At 45.8% G+C, this 18215-nt stretch overlaps 1 protein-coding gene and 2 long non-coding RNA genes across 7 annotated transcripts in view; 1 reads left to right on the top strand and 2 right to left on the bottom strand.

The window, feature by feature from the left end:
- FRMD5 (FERM domain containing 5) overlaps positions 1–5709 on the bottom strand; it is a 140490-nt gene extending 134781 nt beyond the window's left edge. For all 5 annotated transcript variants that reach the window (XM_053365717.1, XM_053365721.1, XM_053365720.1 and 2 more), the window contains exon 1: positions 5456–5709. In XM_053365717.1, the coding sequence (XP_053221692.1) occupies positions 5456–5557 (102 nt within the window). In that variant the 5' untranslated portion in view covers positions 5558–5709. The remainder of the gene's footprint in view (positions 1–5455) is intronic.
- A 614-nt stretch (positions 5710–6323) lies between these two features.
- On the top strand, positions 6324–7298 carry LOC128402006 (uncharacterized). Its single transcript, XR_008327582.1, has 2 exons — positions 6324–6498; positions 6653–7298. It is a non-coding gene; the product is annotated as an uncharacterized LOC128402006 (long non-coding RNA).
- Positions 7233–10925, bottom strand: LOC128402005 (uncharacterized). The gene is made up of 2 exons (XR_008327581.1): positions 10873–10925; positions 7233–10157 (listed from the first exon to the last, which is right to left on the bottom strand). It is a non-coding gene; the product is annotated as an uncharacterized LOC128402005 (long non-coding RNA).
- Between the last annotated feature and the right edge of the window lie 7290 nt (positions 10926–18215).

Raw genomic sequence — 18215 nt, 5'->3', positions numbered from 1 at the left:
GCGGGGGCATAAGTCTCCCCTCCCATCAAAAGAGAGTCTTTGGAGTATAGAAGTGGCTGTCATCAGCAGCTCCAGCAAGAAGCGTAATAGAAAAGGGGCCCAGAACCTGCTAATGTTGACCGTAATCCCCCACTGAATTCTCCTATAAACTGAGCACTTCAGAGTGAACAGCCTCCTCCGGGCGATACGATGGTGTGTTATGCAAACTCATGGATTCCCCTGCTCATTTTAGAACTACAGAAAACCAAGGAAAACGACACAGAAGGCTGCCTTACACTGAGTAAGACCCTTGGGTCCATCTAGCTCTGGCAGCAGTTCTCCAGGGTTTCATACTGGGGAACCCTTCCAGTCTTACCAGAAGATGCTACCGCAGAATGAAACTGGAACCTTTAGCATACAAAGTGGATGTTCTGCCATGGAGCCACAGGCCCTCCTAAGTCTAAAACATGGACAGGGCTCAGAAGGCAACTCGCTCGACTGCTGGCTAGAGGGTGATAAGAACGGCATGAGAGGGTCAGATGAGCATGCTTGCCCCCGCAGACCCCCACTCATGTGCTTTTACTTAACCCACCGTCATTATAACACCTGAAGAGGGCTTATCATAGAATTGCAGACTTGTAGGGTCACCTATTCCAACCCCTTGCAATTCAGGAACCAGAGCAAAAGAATCTCTGATAGATGGCCACCCAGCCTCTGCTTTGCAGGCATAGGCAAACTCCGGCCCTCCAGATGTTTGGGACTACAATTCCCACCATCCCTGACCACTGGTCCTGTTAGCTAGGGATGATGGGAATTGTAGTCCCAAACATCTGGAGGGCCAGAGTTTGCCTATGCCTGTCTTAACATTTCTCTTTTCTTGCAATCCATTGGTTCGGGTCCTACCCACACCCTACCGAACCGTGCTGACAGCTGCATGGTGTGCACAGCACCTGCAGCCCTATGCGCAGGGCGACCTAGTGCGCTGTCCCCTTTGCTGTCGTCTTTTAAAAGCAACCCCTCCAAATGTTATCGGTGAAAATGCTTGGGACTTAATTTGTGATTTTTTTGTTACAGTGCTTGTACGAGATCGACAGTCAATTGGGCACTGGTGGTGGCAGAGTGGGGCCTGCGAGGTCTGCTCCCAGGCAGTAGCCCCTCCAGAGGGAGCCCCAGGACACCTGTGGTTATTTGCCGTGCAAGAGTGTCAGCATCACAGTGAGGCAGGTTGATGGGAGGCCGATGGAGAGACAGCTGCTGCCCATCCACTTCCAATGCCACAGCTCTTTCTTGGGGGTCTAGGGGTCCTGCCTCTGGAAGGTGGAAGAAAAGAGGTGTCTGTGGTTCAGGCTGCATTCAAGGGCAGCCAGGATGAGTGAAGAGGATTTTTCATTTTTCTTGCATTAGAAGAGCAGGTCATTAATGTAGGGAACATGAGAGAAATTCACTTTTGGAAAGGGAAAAAATGAATCAGGGATAATTCATTAATGGGGTTATTTTGGGAAGGTCCAGGACGAAAATTAACTCCTTAGGATTAAATCCAATCTAAAATTAAATCCAACTGAGAAGGGAAATTAATCTGAAAAGAGAGGAGACAGAATTATGCAGTTTGAAACAACCCCAAGGGTCATCCAGTCCAACCCCCTGCAATACAGGAATATTTTCTTAAATAAGCATATTCTTAAATGAAGGCAGAGCAGCAGTAGCAGCATGGTTCAGGGTTTGGGCAGCACACAGGAAGCTGCCTTATACCAAGCCAGACCCATTGGTCCATCCAACTCAGTGTTGGCTACACTGACCGGCAGCAGCTCTCCAGCATATAAGGCAAGGGACAGTTCCATCAGTTTGACACTGATTTCAGAAAGAACACGTCAAATGTCCATTTTCCACAACAGAGTGCAAGCCAAAACTGCGTTTTGGATAACGTCATGTGAACACGGGTTAAAAGCCCAGCCCCAGAAACGCAGTGATTGCCCAGTCCATGAGGGTGTGAACACAGCCACAGTAAACAGGGAAGGAATCTCAGGAGCAATAGAATTATTTTACCCATTCATCTGCTGCAAATTCTTATCTTTCTCCCCTCAACTTTGGGTAGAGTTGAAGTGAGGTATGGTGAGAGTGGTACTTAGAAGCGGTGAGGCTTGGAGCCCCCCACCTTTGAAGAATCACCAGCCATCGGCACAGATTTATGCCTGAAATCATCCCACCCAAAAGGTTCCTTACGATGCAACAAGACTCTTCATTGGCTTTGCTACAACACAGACCAGCACAGCCACCCCTCTAAAAATAATCCAATGTGGTACCTGGATTTATTCTCCATCACAGGTCAGGCACAAACCAGAACTGTCCCACTGCCAGTTTTTCAGGAGCCCCCCAGAAGTGCTGATGGATTCATATCCACCCTTATCTGGAAGGCTACTGGGTCTTTCTGACAAGCGGGACGGGACCCCTTCCTCAAAGGCAAATGCTCCCCAGCACAAAAAGGGACAGGCACTTCAGATGGGCTCTGCCGTCTTTTGAATCCACCACCCAATCCAAACACAGCACAGCCATGAGTATGGACAGATCATTTATACAAATCATTTCAACTAAATCTCCAACAGTGAGTGTTCAAATATATCTTCTGTCTTGGAAAACTATTATTCTTCGCCTGACTTAATTAAAACAGTATGAGGGACAAGAAAGTGCATATACCTGCATTCATATTTTTAAAAAGTCAAAATGGTGCATATAGGGGTTTTTTAAAAAAATGCTCTTGAAACCAAATCCCTGAACCCAAGTAAGTGGATTCGGCATTTTCCAAAGGAATGACCTTCAGAACTCACTCTCGGTTTGCAAGACTGCACACCGAGCAGGCAGCAATTCCTCTCGATTGTGAAACATTACCCATCACCATTGTGCATACAGATGTCCATTCCTCACAGCCTGCAAATGCTTTTGCTCAGACCGAGCATGCGAAAAACAGGGTTCACAATCTTTCACTCTCTCCCCCTGATCCATGCAAACAGACAGGCGCAGGTGTGACTGCAGCCACCCAGGTGGCCAAAGGAACACCAGCTAATCATTTCTATCCTCAGTGCAGCGGAACCACCAGAACCAAGCAAATGGATCACACACTGGATGCAGCAGCACAAGAGGCAGAAATCTCCATCCACTGCAAAAGGTGGCTTCAATTTTCTTTCCCCACCAGAAGCCAAAACCAAAACATTATATGCCGTGTGGCCCCCACCTTGCAACCTTGTTCATCGACTTCATTTACCTGATAGACATTCTATCCCAGATTAAGCATACACAAAAGTCAATTGGGGTTAAACAGAAGGAGTCAGTTTGTCATCTGAAGAGTGTGGCAGAAAAGAGATCCACAGAACAAAGAATATTCCCTCGGCAAATGACCGAAACCAGTATCTGTTAATACCCACCCCCCTTTGGTTACAAGCAAGAATATTGTGTCCCAAAACTCTTCCTTGTAGCAAATAAGCCAACAATGTATCGTAGATGTCTACATGCAATATCCAGACACAGATACACATCCTAGGGGGCTTTGCAATACTTGGCATTACCAATGTACAGAGAAAGCCAGAGGAAAATTAGGCTGCAGTGCACTCCTACCTACGAATTAGCCCCTGTGAACATAGCAGGTCTTACTTCCAAGGCAACGTGGATTGCATTATTAGAGGCAGCTGGAGTGATGCATGAATTACACATTCAGCCCCAAACCTTGCCAGCCTTCGCTCCTGCTCACACATTGCAGCAGTAGCAGCAGCTGCTGCTACTACTACGAGCTTGGCAAGACCCACATTCGTTCAGAAGAGTCCAAGGATGAAGCTGCCTTCAGTCCACCTGGGCTCTCACTTGAAATGGTACATCAGCTTTTGGAAACACACAAGGGACGCACCCCCCTTCTGCTGAGCAATGTGTGGATCACTGAGGGTGCTGTGATTAAGCCACATCCAGGCCTTTGTGCTCACAACAGACAATGTGGAAAGAGAAATGCCACCTAAGAAAAATTAATGCACATCCTTAGGGGTAAAACAGACACGCGCTGACGATGCAACATGTCAAAAAAAAGCGGGAGAGGAAAGAACAGAGCAGAGTGTGTAAAGAGAGACTTTCTCCAGCATGGGTGTCGTTCCTCCAGTGACCTTGAAGAGAATGTGCCCGATTACCTTTACAGATCACCTGAGCAGGTGCTTCAATATCTCCCCCTCTCTCCAGATCTCCTACCTAGGACAATGTTATTCCATTACTGATCAAGCACACCATGAGAACTGGACCATTTGCTTCAAGTGATTGGGGGGGGGGGTCATGGGGAAAGCTCTGGCTAGATCAACAAAAGCCTACAAAGTAAAGTAGGTGTCAGTGGGAATTATAGCCTAACCCCTGGATTCTAGACTAAACAGTGGGTCCAGAGGAGTCTGAAAAAGGGCACCCATGAGATTTAATGCCTCCATGTAATGGAGAGGAACTACTGAGCCCACCCTGGGCGAAGGGGGCTCCTCAGCCTCTCGGCCGCTGCCCTTAAGTCTTAATGATCTGGCCCTCCTCCCCTCTGCCCAAGATGATGGCAATGCAAACAGAAAGAGTTCAGCGAGCATCCCCATTAAAGAAAAATAAGATGCATCCAACCCGATTAAAGGCGAAAGAATTGTGGACACGTCGTTATCTCTCCTAAGAAGATCTGCCACTCTCGGGAGCTAGCCAGCCTGGGGTGTTTTCAGGCTCTTTGCTGCACCCAATTACGGAGCCCGCCCTGCTGGAAGCCAGGAGGGGCCCCGAAAGGGAGAGAGGGTGCTCCATGCCCCGCTCTCTGGAGACAAAAGAGGTCGCCCCCCTCTTGCCCAGATTTTCGCCAGTCCCAGGCCAAGCAAAAGTCCCCAAGAGGTCTGTGCTCTCCAGGCACCTATGGGCGCCCCTCTTCTCACGGGCGCTCTGCCCTTCCTCCACCACCCCGGGTCTGCTAGGTCTCCCTTTCTCATCCTTGGGGACGGAACACCGACGGGTGGGGGAGACACCCCTCCCCCCAACCCCACCCCCTTTTAGCCAAAAAGGCACGGAGCTTTGCAGCCGAGGCGGAATTCTCTCCCCGCCCCCCCCCCTTTTGGTGCAACGCCAGCCCGGAGGGCGCCCCGAGAGAGAGAGATAAAGCGAGGAAGGGAGCGCGCGGCTCCTTCGCCTGGATGGCGGCGGCGGCGGCAGGAGAGCTACAGGTCTCGCCTCCGCTTTGTTCTGCGCCGCCACCGCCGCCGGCTGCAAAGTTAGCGCTGCCAGCGGGGAAGTTGCGCCGCTCTGCCCTCCGGCGAGCTAGGCAAGGCGGGCGGAAGAACGGACGGGGATCCCCGCTGCCTCCCCGACGGCTGGGGCAGGAGGCGAGCGGGCTCGTCGGGGCGCGGGTGCCTCGAAAGGCGGCGGCGGCGGCGATCCTATCCTCCGCCCACCCCCCACTCGGTCGGTCAGTCGGTCTCCCGGCGCTGGGACGCACCTGGATGGTGCAGGAGTACTCGCTGTCGTCCAGGAGGCGGACGGTGCAGCTGTAGTCGCGCTCCAGGCTCCTGCTGCTGCCGCTCATTAGCCGGCTGAGCATCTTTGCCTGCCGGCAGCCCGGCCACCAGGAGGAGGAGGAGCTGCTGCGGGGAGGCGGCGCGGCTCCGGCGGGCCGGCGAGCGGGCCTCTCACATGGTGGGCGCCTGCCTTTGGCCGCCGCCGCCGCTGCTTCTGCCGCCGCCTCCTCCTCCTCGCCGCCGCCTCCTCCTCCTCCTCGCGTTCCGTCCGCACAAAGCCCGGCCGGGAGGAGGCGGGCGCGAGGCTGGAGCGGTGCAGCGGCGTCGGGCGCAGCGAGGGAGAGGCGGGAAGGTTGCGCCAGGGCGGCCGTCGACCGCGGCAAAGGCCAATCCCAGCGCCGCAACGCGTCTGACGGGCTTCGGCGCCGACCAATAGGGCGCCGCCTGGGAGGGTCGCTCTTGGACGACTCCTCCTCGCGCCCACCGCCGGCGCTGCGTTTGCAGTTGCTGCTGCTGCTGCTGCGGGTGACCAGGGCGCGCAGCACCCGCAGTTATTGCAGCAGCAGCAGCAGCGACAACGGCGGTGTCTACAAGCGCTCCGGTGCAGCAGCAGGACCCCCGCCCCCCCCCGAGAAGACTGCAGGCCGGGAGAGTCCCGGGTTTTTACTGCTGGGGGGCCCGGCCGGTAGCTTGCCTGAGAGGCAGAGCGCTTCTCCAGAGCACTGCCGAGAGCTCGCCTCTTGCTGCCTTTGGCCTCGACCCTCCACGGGTCCCGGTACAAAGGAGGGGGCGGGGTAGAAAAGGCAGGCATGTGCTCCGAGGAACGGGGGCGGGGGAGGCAACCTCCAAGGGAGAACAACCCAAGGGGTGGGGGGGCGGAAGACTTCCTCCTCTGCAGGAAGGCTTCGGGGAAAGACGGGCATCTCGAGGATTCAGGGCCAGTTAAAGATGGGACATGCTTCTGGCCAGCGATAGCAAAGCCTCTCTGCGTTTTAGCCATAAGGCCACAAACCTTCAAAAGCGGGTGAGTGAAATTAACCAGACAGGCCTGCTGTGATTGGGAGAAGCGGCGGCTCGAACCCGAGCCCCAAACGCCTGTCTGTAAATTTCATCCAATCCCGTCAAAAGGGGAGTGGGTGGGAGTAATAGCCGTTGTTTTTTGCTTAAATTCCCATAAGAGTGAACAGAGAGGAACAGATCTTTGGTTTTCCCGAACTGGTACATCAGAGCTGAACTGGAAAGCCTCCAAGTTGTTCCAAGCCTAGTCAGACTGTTTCCTAAACCATCCAATTGGGGGCTGAATTATCTTCCGGCTGGTGCACTCTCCCAATTTAAATTCATTCCTGAGTATCTGATCTGTTGTTTTGTAAATTCGTTTTGGACCTGTGGGATCACTTATACATCGAATAGAAGAATTTGGAGCTGTCAGCCTAATCTTCCTCTTCACCTAGAGTTTCAGCTCTTAAGTGCTCAAAGTGATCTCTCATATATATAATTGAGTCGTGCTAGAACATGGCATCAGGCCCTGAATTTTAATGTTGAAAGGGGATCCCCAATTATAACGGATGCCCAAATGTTTGGCAGCTTGCTTGTGAAAGGGCATGGAGTCCTCTTGAGAAATATTGATACAGGTGTGTTTTTAGTGGTTACAGCTTCATGAGTTCATAATATATTGTTGGTTTAAGGGTACTTCACACAAATCTGATTGTAATACAATAAAGTACAATATATGAAATAAAAGCAGCAATTAAAATGCAATTAAAATCAATATGAATATTTAATGCAGACATGCTATAGTTCACCCAAATAAAGTTTGTCAAACACAGTTTTGGGACCCATTGGCTTACACACATATAATCAGAAAGTTCTGCCTATAATGATAATATCACACTTTAAATAATACAGAAACAATCATCCAGTTATCACTTCAGGTCACATTGAGTTAAAGTGTACAGCTGGATATTATCTAGAAATTTCAAATTTCAATACTGTAGTTTATAAATGAACTTCATCTTTTGATACATCTATCATCAGCTCATCCTCCTCTGACAGCAGTGTACTTTTAAGTTTGTAAAAAACTATATTTCAGATTTTCATGTACTGTTACATTGTATCTGATTAATTGCTATCACCAACTTTGCTGGAATTAATGTGAAAGTGAGTTCTTAAATCTGTCTTCCAAATGATACCTTTTAGGCTACCAAGGAACATTTACTTTGGGTCTAAAGCTATATTAGATCTAATTATATCACTGATAAGATTCAAGATTTCCTGCCAAAAGGGCTTGTGTCTTGATTCTAGTGCTCTGAAGCAGCCATCCTGATCATTGGCTAGCCATGTACATGCACACACAGGAACATCAGTTTTGTTCCTGGGACAAGCACAAGCACAAACATCTGAAGAGTGGGATTGTTGGAGAATTTCAGCAGAAAAGAACAGAAATAAACTGTCTGTTTTTTCGTTCCATGTCTGGAATAGAAATCAATCCAGTCAATACAATCAGTATTCACTGTTGTTTTCAGTTCACAAATAGTACCGACTACACCCATTTGCACTGCATTCCATTTGCATTTAAATGATGTGGAATGACATTATTGTAATTAATTACACAGAATTTTGCCACAGCCGGCAGCAAGACAGATGACGTAGTTTTCATTGGAAGCTAAACTGCAGTGGAATGGAAACAGCACTTCATGCGAAAGACATGGGACAGAATGGAAACCGATGCTTTATTACGCAAGAGCATTCATCTTTTATTTGTGTCAAGTATACTGTGTTTTCTATAGTGGTGTGTGTTCATAGAGTTGGATCTAGAAGCCCTGCTAAACATTTTTGTTCTGTATGAGGCAAGAGAGTCCCTCAGTGGTCGAGTAAGCAAATTCAGTCATAGCTTGAGGCTAGTCACAGCACCAAGGCTGGCCTTCTCCTCCATCCACTGTGTGGCAACATCACAGCATTTGACAAGCACTGGATTTAATTTGCATTTCAGCTAAACTACTCCTGGCATTCCTTGCTTTGAACTCTGCTCAAATCTTCCAGTGTCTGATTTCAAAGACCCAGTTGGAATGGATGCCTTCCCAGCAGCTCACGCACAGCATGGCTCCATGCACACTGAATGCACATTCATGCTTTTACCTGTTGCATTGCTTTATCAGATCAACAAAGCAGGCAATTTGACGGGGGGGGGGGCACGGCAGTGGCCTACCATGACTTCTCATGATATAGTGATTTACTTTGGATCAACTGATAGGTTTAAAAGGCAAAATATCAATTAGCTAAGCGGATTTCATTGGTGCCTAGGTTGCATCCTTATCAGAACACTAAGCAACTGAATTTTGTCCCCAAACTTGAAACCTGTCCGAAAGAGCTGGGGAAAGGCTCCAAGATGCTGTCTCAAATTTCCTTTACTATTCAAATTTTGTGAAGAAAAAGCTGCCGTTTACCAATCTGGCTTTTAAATAATGCCACAGTTATTACATTTATATACAACCTTTCCTTCAAGGAGCTCAAAGTGGCAGACATAGTTCTCTACATCTTAACTTCACAACAACCCGATGTGGTGGGTTAGGCTGAGAGAGTGACTGGCCCAGGGTCACTCTGAGGGATTTGAACTCTGCTCTCCCAGGTGCTCATCTGACACTCTAACCATTACACCACACTGACACCTTACAGTAAAAAGACAACATGTCAGTTCTGTTAGCAGCACTTTGTTGTCTCCCCACCCACCCAGCAACCAATTAGCAACAAGAAAGACACTCATGAATCTCAGAATAAGATGGCATGTTTTGAGTGTGACTTGAAAAGAGTATGGTTGATTCTTTGGGGTAACCAAGTAAATAAATGCTGCAGTCTTCCTTTTGGTATTCCTCACTCTCATTCCTACTTTCTTGGTAAGCAAAACACTCAGTGGAACGGTGTATTTGCTGCTACACATAAAACCTTTCACACTTCCTCACACACAATCTAGGAAGATTCAGTGCTGTTTATATTGATGTCATCTAAAAAATCAATACCTTGATGCCTTGAGTGTTTTTACTCAGTATATGGCAATTTTCCAATAAAAACATGGTTATAAATAACTTGATGCAGACCGTTTGAGGGGGCTGAAGTATTACCAGAACTTGATATGGTCAAGGAAGAAGTGCCTTTTTTCTAAGACAGCATCCATCACTCACTGCAAAGGAACTCGGGCTTTCTGTACTCCCAAGGTGAAACAAGTAAGCGAGCAAGCCCATCCTCATTTTCTTCATTATCTGCATTCCTGGATATGTGCATTTGGAGCCTGGAGGACCAAAGCGCAAACATGAAAACACTAAGATTTAAGATGGCCGTTCTATAGGATACAGCCAAGTCATTTTGGGGAGGACCTGATGATGCAGCTGCTTCAAACAGTGCCTACTATATCCAGTGGTCCTATTTTGTTGCAAGCACAACCTTCTGTCTGAACAAAAGGTGCCATTTGTTGGCATTTCATGCAAGCCTGAACCAGATGTTTCAACTTGGCATTAATGTTTCCACCAATCATAGAACTGTAGTGTTGGAAAGGACCCTGAGGATAATCTAGTCCAACCAGCTGCACTGCAGGAATATGCAGCTGTCCCATACAGGGATCGAACCTGCAACCTTGGTGTTATCAGTAATCATGAGCTTCCTTCTTTGTTTTCATTAAGAGAAATGCAATCCCTTAGGAACAGTGGAAGAAAAATGATAAAGTATTAGAAGGAAGTTGGTAATAGAAAAGAATTTGATATATAATGCATTGGAAGAGTTTGAATAAAAACACAGTGGCGGTGAGGGTGGGAAGTCAATACATGAAACAATGGCACTATTTAATTAAAAGCTAATTTGGGGGGGAAATCCATAAAACTATATTGGAGAAGTGCAATCCCACATTTGCTTATAATTATTCCCACCCTTCAATTTTTTGCATCTTTTCACACAGCCCTTTGGAACTGTCCTCTGCATGCCATATGATGATTGGATTATCAGGGCACCACCACCATGGCTTTTCATGTGCCATCTGTTTGAGGTTTCAAATGATAAAACCTTCATAAAATGACTGGCAATTCTGGCCAAATTTTCAACTGTTTGATTGGCTTGCTGTTCAGTAGTTTACTCCATACCCCAAGGCACACAGACCCTTATGCGTCTCCCAACCACCTGCATCTGCTTTAATAAAAACTGGCCAGCTTAGGTAAGACAGTAGCATAAGCGTTCTTAAGAACACCTGCAGTTTTTGATAAGTTTGAGTTTCTTTCTGCTTCTGCCAGTTACTGGCAGTGTGTAAAAAAAATGTGCAGTGTGCAGGGCTCTACATGTCTCACTGAAAATGGGCTACTGTTCTTTGTATATTGCATTTAGCAAGGAAAGTGCAGATTGTTCACTCATTTCCACTTACCTGCAGCAGAACAGCCTGGCTCTGTCATTTTCGGTTTCACTCGAGTCTGTTGTGGGGTTCTCCTCCTTTTGAGTCAGGAAGCCTCCTGAAGTCTGACAGACTCTCATTCTGTTCTTTCCATCTTCCAAGTATTATATGCTGCTCCATAGACTCATGAGGACCAATTATACCATTGGATGCACAGTTTTTCATACTGTCCTCATGATCTACTAGTTACAAGCATTTATTTCCTCTTTCTTCAAATCTGAAAAATAAACAGCTACTGATCTCTTGTCTAATAATAAGGTTATATTTTGAGCTACTGGGATTTAAAAGAATATAAGTGCCTTTTCTTTTGCTTTGTAAATTTTACCTAATGACAGGGGCATTAACTCAGTAGATTTAGAATCATGGCTAATATACAGCAGCCAAAAAGAAATACACACACACACTATTATTAAAGATGATGTCTTACAAAAGCAAAACTCAGGAAGTGACCTGAAACTTGTTTATTTTCACTGTCTTGAACTATAAACAACATGAGTGAGCCACTGCATAAGAGGAGAAGAGCAATGTAAATGCCCCGAGTGTCAGGCAAGATTCAGACAGAAATGAAAGGACAGGAGTGGACTGCTGAATCTTGCTGACTGGCAGTATAAGAATAAACCTTTCAAACAGACCTGAATCTGCATTGTTCTCAGATGTCAAACTGCCTCAGCTAATATGGTCATGGCTTGGGACAGTTAGACCAGGTTAACCAGGCAGCCAGGGAAGCAAATGCAATCCCAGAGCAAGGATATACTTCAGTGTCTATACAAATCAAATAAAAGATTAAGTTATTAGAATAGCCACACCAAATAATAATCATCATAAACATCATCTACAGTATGTCTCAGTTTGGAATTTTTTTCTTATTGGGCATGTAGACTGAACCACAAACTGAAACTAATAAGGGATTAAGGTGATGACCTCTGGTGGGATACAAATTCAATAAAAAAGAAAGAAAAAGATGTTTGTGGAAGGGGGGGTGGATCCTGAGAGGTTGGTGGGAACCCAGGTAGCTGGTGTGGGGCAGGGGTATCTGGATCCAGTGATCTGCTGTGTTGTAAACAAAATCTGCCCTTATTCCCTTATGGGGGACACAAGAGCCATTATAGAGCCCTTTGTAGGTTCTCCATCGGTAGGAGAAAATAACAGAGGCCAACCAGAGAATATTGAGAAGCAAAGCAGCTAGTAAGGCAGATCTTTATTGAACTGTTGCAACAGGGTGCTCCCCTCACATGCAGGAGAAAGGAGGACTCAGAACAAAGGTGTGCCTGCCCTTATATAGACATTTTAAATTGCCTTCCCTGGAGCTCAAGACCTCCCCTCCATACATCACACATACATCACAGAAGGGGTGTAACCCAAGACCACCACCCACAAACATCATACCTACATCACAGAAAAGGCGGTCTACAACAGGAATTTGAATGTTTTTTTAAAATATTTTTTATTGAGGATTTTCTTGTTTTACAGAAGTGTAGTGCCTCGTATTTTTTCTTCTTCTTCCATGTAACATTTTTACAAATCCCGTTTCATTTGTTGAGGCATTAGGGGGAGAAGAAAAAAGAAAGAAAAAAGAAAGGGGGGGTGGAGAGAGGGAAGATGGATGGGGTTGGGGTTGGGTGGCGGTGTTTCTATTATGTTTAATGTATGTAGAGTTTGGTGTCAGCGTTTCTTGTGTTGTTCACTTGTGTTCCTTTGGTGGTGAGAGAGGTTGGGGTTGGCCTAGGGTGTGATTGTTTGCTTGTGATTGGCTGTGGTGATCTTTGTTTTCGTGTGTGAGTGAGGTGTGTGTGTGTTTTGGATCAGGTTAGCCATATTGATTTGTATGCTGTTGGTGGATTATTGTCATTGTCCTGTTGGGCTGTGTATGTGATAAAGGGGAGCCATACCGGGGTGAAGGCGTCTTCTTCTGTTTGTCCCCGTGTCAGTTTCAATTTATTAGTTAATTTTTCTAGTAGGGCTGTTTCCCATACTATTTGGTACCATTGGTCCATGCTTACTCCTGACAGGTCTCTCCAGTGTCTGGTTATGGTGTTTCTGGCTGCTGAGAGCAGGTGGGTTATGAGTTCTTTGTGGTGTAAATGGGCATTGTTGTCTTGGAAGATGTTTAGTAGGGCCAATTCTGGGGTGATGTCTATTACTTGCTTAGTTATTTTACATATTTCTTGTATGGCTGTTGTCCAGAATAGTTGAATTTTGGGACACTCCCACCACATGTGGAGGTATGTGAATGTTGTTGTTTTTCCTGTCTGCCAGGTTATCTGATTGCCTTTCCTGGCAGTCTGGCCATTCCTTTGAGATAGTGATTACCCAATTCCTGAGACAACGGGAAGGTTCCCTCACCCCCTCCCTCCTTGCAGAGAAAACATTTGGTCAGTTTGGGAGTCAAAACGATTTCAGGACTGTCTTCCTGTGCTGCTCCAGACATGTGGTCCACATATCTATGTACGTGCTTGGTTGGTACATTTATGAACATTTATTATATATATATAAGACCTTAATTTTTTTATTACAGCTGGAAGAGGGGTACTTCTCTTTGCTCCTCTGAGACTCCAGGTTTGATGCCTGTGCAGGGCTGAACCGTGACAATAACATGCCAGCCATGTTGAAGGTGACTGCTGCAAGGAGTAGTAGATAGCAAAATAAAAATGCAGTAATGAAACTGGGGCAGTGGGGTGAAGCAACAAAAGATGCCTTGTACATGCTAGGGCTGTGGAATAAATCACCATATCGTTGAAGTGAAATAACATTGTGATAAGTGTTTCAACAAGGCGATATACCGGTGAACAAAAGGTGGAAGCTGAACAGATACTTTACAGATAATATGCAGGCAGGGTGTCTCTAGCTTTGTTTGCTCCTTCCCTCCTCCCTCCTAACTGATAAGAAATGAAGAGAGTACAGCGGTACCTCGGGTTACAGACGCTTCAGGTTACATACGCTTCAGGTTACAGACTCCATTAACCCAGAAATAGTACCTCGGGTTAAGAACTTTGCTTCAGGATGAGAACAGAAATCGTGCTCTGGCGGCACAGCAGCAGCAGGAGGCGGCCCCATTAGCTAAAGTGGTGCTTCAGGTTAAGAACAGTTTCAGGTTAAGAACAGACCTCCGGAACGAATTAAGTACTTAACCCGAGGTACCACTGTACCCCTCACACAAACCAGCAAACTCACCATATCTTTCCACAGTGTCGGCCAACACTGACTTAAGAGCTCAGCTACTGTAATTATGCAGAGCCTTAATCAATAACAAGATGAAAGATGAAAAAATCTTTTTAAATAATTCCAGGGGCCCCTTAAAAATCAACTAAATATAACCTTTCAAGGTATGAGCTTTCGTATGTAATACACACTTCGTCAGATACTCTGAAGCAGAGTATTTATGCAGAGCCTGTTAACAATACAGAAGATACCCCCCCCCATGCTAGACAATCAAAGAGGCAAAGAAAACAAAGAACTAGAAAGCACTTCTTTCTTCCCTCACCAGTGGAAAAAAGAGGGGGGAAGCATTTTTCATTTTTATTTTCTGGTGGTGTTTATGTTGTTGGTTTCCCCTAAACAGCTTTCCTCCATATTATAAATGGTGTTTTTTTAATTTAAAAGAGACTACCTTTTTTGCTTGCTTGCTTGCCCTCCCTCCTTTTGATAAAAATGGAGATACTGGTGGGATGAGGGCTTTTGGGGGGCCCTTCTGTGGGGGTGGGGGTGAATGGACGGGAGACGATTTAGCTGGCTGCCTTATGCTGAAAAGGGAGGTTAGGTACTGTGCAAGAATGATGGGGAGGGTGTTTTTCAGTAAGCGGTGAAAGCAAATGCATGTCTACTCACAAGCAAACCCTACTGAATTCATTGGGGTTTACTCCCAGGAAAGTAGAAGTTTAGTTGAACTCAGTGGGGCTTATGCATGCACAGATTCCACTTAGACCTCTGATTGGGGAAGCAGATGCAACTTGACTAGTAAATCACTTAAACTACTCATAAATTAGTTGAAAATATATTAAATATAATATATGGAAGTTTATTTAATATTTTAATTAAATCTACCACTTCCTTACATTTTAGGCCCTCCACCGCTGCAGGGAGCCTCGTTAAGACCCTCTGCTAGCACCCGCTCTCCGCCGCTGCAGGGAGGTATGTTCCCCCCCCCGCAGGCCCAGCAAGACCCTCCACCAGCAGAGATATATTATATTTAGCTGGTGATCTATTGTGGTGTTGAAAACCAGATATCGCCCAGTCCTAGTACAGGCCATGGGGGGAGGGGGACAGGGAGAACAGACCCTCTTCCTCCAAAGCCCTCTGTACTTGCCAGAAGATATAGGGGAAAGGGAATTTGTGGCAACCACAAATAAGAGATTAGCTGGTGAGAACTTGTGGTAGAATAGACCCTTCCGCCAGCTACTGAAGACTCTTTTATTGTAATAGGCTTTTGCAGCCTGAATGTTTTTTTAAGAAGTGGGCATTTAAATAGCACTGTGCTGTTTTTACTACCTGTGTTTTAATAGATCTGTTTGTATATTGTTTAATTCTATAACAGTTTAATTACTTTTTAATTATTATCTTTTATACGGTTTTAGCCTTCAATATTTTATCTATGTTGTTTTAATTTGTGTAAGTCTTCTTGAGTCCTGATCTGGGGAAAAGGTGGGATATAAATAAATTAATAGTAATAGACTGCTCATAGAAGAGGGGGAGGCACAAAATCAAGAAGGCTGAATAGCTTGGAGAAGAAAATGGGGTACATTGGTTTAGTACTTGTCAAAATTAGAAGGCATCCAAGCAAAGCTACACACAAACATCTTCTACATAATTTAGCACACATTGCCACAATTTTTGACAAAAGTCAAATGGAAATGACTAAGCAGACTTTAGGACAAACATTTTAATTGCTTTAAACAACACTGGGGTGGAGACTCGGTCATACATACTTTTTTTCTTTTGTCCAGAAGGCAGGACTAAAAGGTGGAAATTGTGGGGAAGCTGATTTTGGGAAAACATGGGGAGACAGTCCCTAATGATACAAGCTGTTTGCCTCAGGAAGTGTGGGCTCTTCTTTGCTGAAGGTATTTAAGCAAAGCCAGGAACGTCTGGCAAAGTTAAGGACATGCCACAGCACTGTACAGACCTTTATGTTTATCATGTCCAGGAAGTGTTGCCAACTGGAAACTGAAGTCATTTGGGCATTAGTTTAACAGTGTCCCTGCCCATAATCCCTTATTCCTAGATCCATATAAAGATTCACTTCAGAGTGGTTGAAGCTGTCATCAAGGATGGCATCACATGGGGCCAGCTTCCTCACTCCCTTTCCTTGCCCAGCAGATGGTGCCCAAGCCACATGCAGACAAACACAGAGCAAGCCTTCAACAATGGTGTTTTCAAAATGTGATAGGGAAATAAGATAGGGACCCAGGGAGCTGGCTTTTGCGAAGTCAGACCAGTGGTCCATCTACCTCAGGGTTCAGCAACCTTTTTCAGCCATGGACCAGTCCACCGTCCCTCAGACCATGTGGTGGGCCGGACTATATTTTGAAAAAAAATATATGAACGAATTCCTATGCCCCACAAATAACCCAGAGGTGCATTCTAAATAAAAGCACACATTTACCGTATGTAAAAACACCAGGCAGGCCCCTCAAATAACCCAGAGGTGTATTTTAAATAAAAGCACACATTCTACTCATGTAAAATCACGCCGATTCCCGGACCGTCCACGGGCCGGATTGAGAAGGCGATTGGATCGCATCCGGCCCCCGGGCCTTAGGTTGCCAACCCCTGATCTACCTCATCTACTCTGACTGGCAGCAACTCTCCAGGATTTCAGGCAGGAGACATTTCCAGTCCTACCCAGAGACTGAATCTGGAGCATTGCATGGAAAGTAGAGGTTCTACTGCTGATCTATAGCCATTCCCGGGAAAGAGGAAATGTATTCACAATGCCACCTATGATTAATCAGGTTTCAACAGCCAAAGAAATCCTATGTTTCATGTGCCACCAGCTCCAGCACAAATGACTGTGAAAGCACAGCTGTACACTGACACCTCTAGGCAAAAATGGTTTTAGATTTTTATGTAAGGTATTTATATACATCTTTTCAGGCAAGCCTGAAAAGGTTTTAAAAACAAGCATCAGTACCTCCCTTTAAATCCATATCAGCAAAAAGAAAAGAACTCACTTGGTACCTAACACCATATAAACTGGTGCTGATATGTCCAGGAACCTCACCAAAATGCTGGAGAGGCTGCACCTCCATAGGCACATACCTCCACATCTGGTGGGAATGCCCCCAAACCCAACTCTTCTGGACAGCAATCATATAAGAAATAAGCAAAATAAGTAAACAGGTATTAGAAGTCAACCCAGAACTGGCCCTACTGAACATCTTCCAAGATAACAAAGCCAACACACACTATAAAGAGCTCATAATTCACCTACTCTCAGCAGCCAGAAACATCATAACCAGACACTGGAGGGACTTGTCAGGAATAAACATGGAACTCTGGTATCATGTAGTATGGGAAACAGCCTTACTAGAAAAGCTAACCAATAGATTGAAACTGATACGGGGACAAATAGAAGAAGACGTCTTCACTCTGGTATGGCTCCCCTTTATCACATACACAGCCCAACAAGACAACAACATGAACCCACCAACATCACACAATTCAATATGAAAATTCCTTCCAGTAGCACCTTAGAGACCAACTAAGTTTGTTATTGGTATGAGCTTTTGTGTGCATGCACACTTCAGATAAGGTGCTACTGGAAGGAATTTTTTAATTTTGTTTTGACTACGGCAGACCAACACGGTTACCTACCTGTAACTAGAACACTTCAATATGGTTAACTTAACCCAACAACCCCCTCACATTCGCACAAACAAATCGAACTGCAGCCAAGCAAAGACAATCAACCACACCCAAGCCCACCCCAACCTGTCTCACCACCAAGGAAACGTATAGAAAGAGAACCTACCCAAGTGAGAGCTGACACAAAAACCCCATACATACACTAAGTAAAAGAAAATAAAGTTTACTGCCCCATCCTCTCTCCTGCTTCCCTCTTTTCTTCCCAACCCTATGCTGCATATAACAAACACCAATGTCTCAGGGCAAATGTAACTGATCTGTAGAAAACACAACCTGAAGAAAGAGACAATGCATGTGCTTTTGTAAACGAGGAAAATCTTTAATAAAAATTGTTTTTTGTTATTTAAAAAAAAGCACCAGCAATGAGTGCACAATGCAAGAGAAAAGGCAAGCGACTGAGGATTTTTCTGATCTTTTCATGCCCTAGTTTTAAACTAGGACATCTCTCCTCCCTG

Source organism: Podarcis raffonei, chromosome 14, assembly GCF_027172205.1.
Source record: "Podarcis raffonei isolate rPodRaf1 chromosome 14, rPodRaf1.pri, whole genome shotgun sequence".
Classification (NCBI taxonomy): Eukaryota; Metazoa; Chordata; class Lepidosauria; order Squamata; family Lacertidae; genus Podarcis; species Podarcis raffonei.
This window is presented reverse-complemented; position numbering and strand designations above follow the sequence as displayed.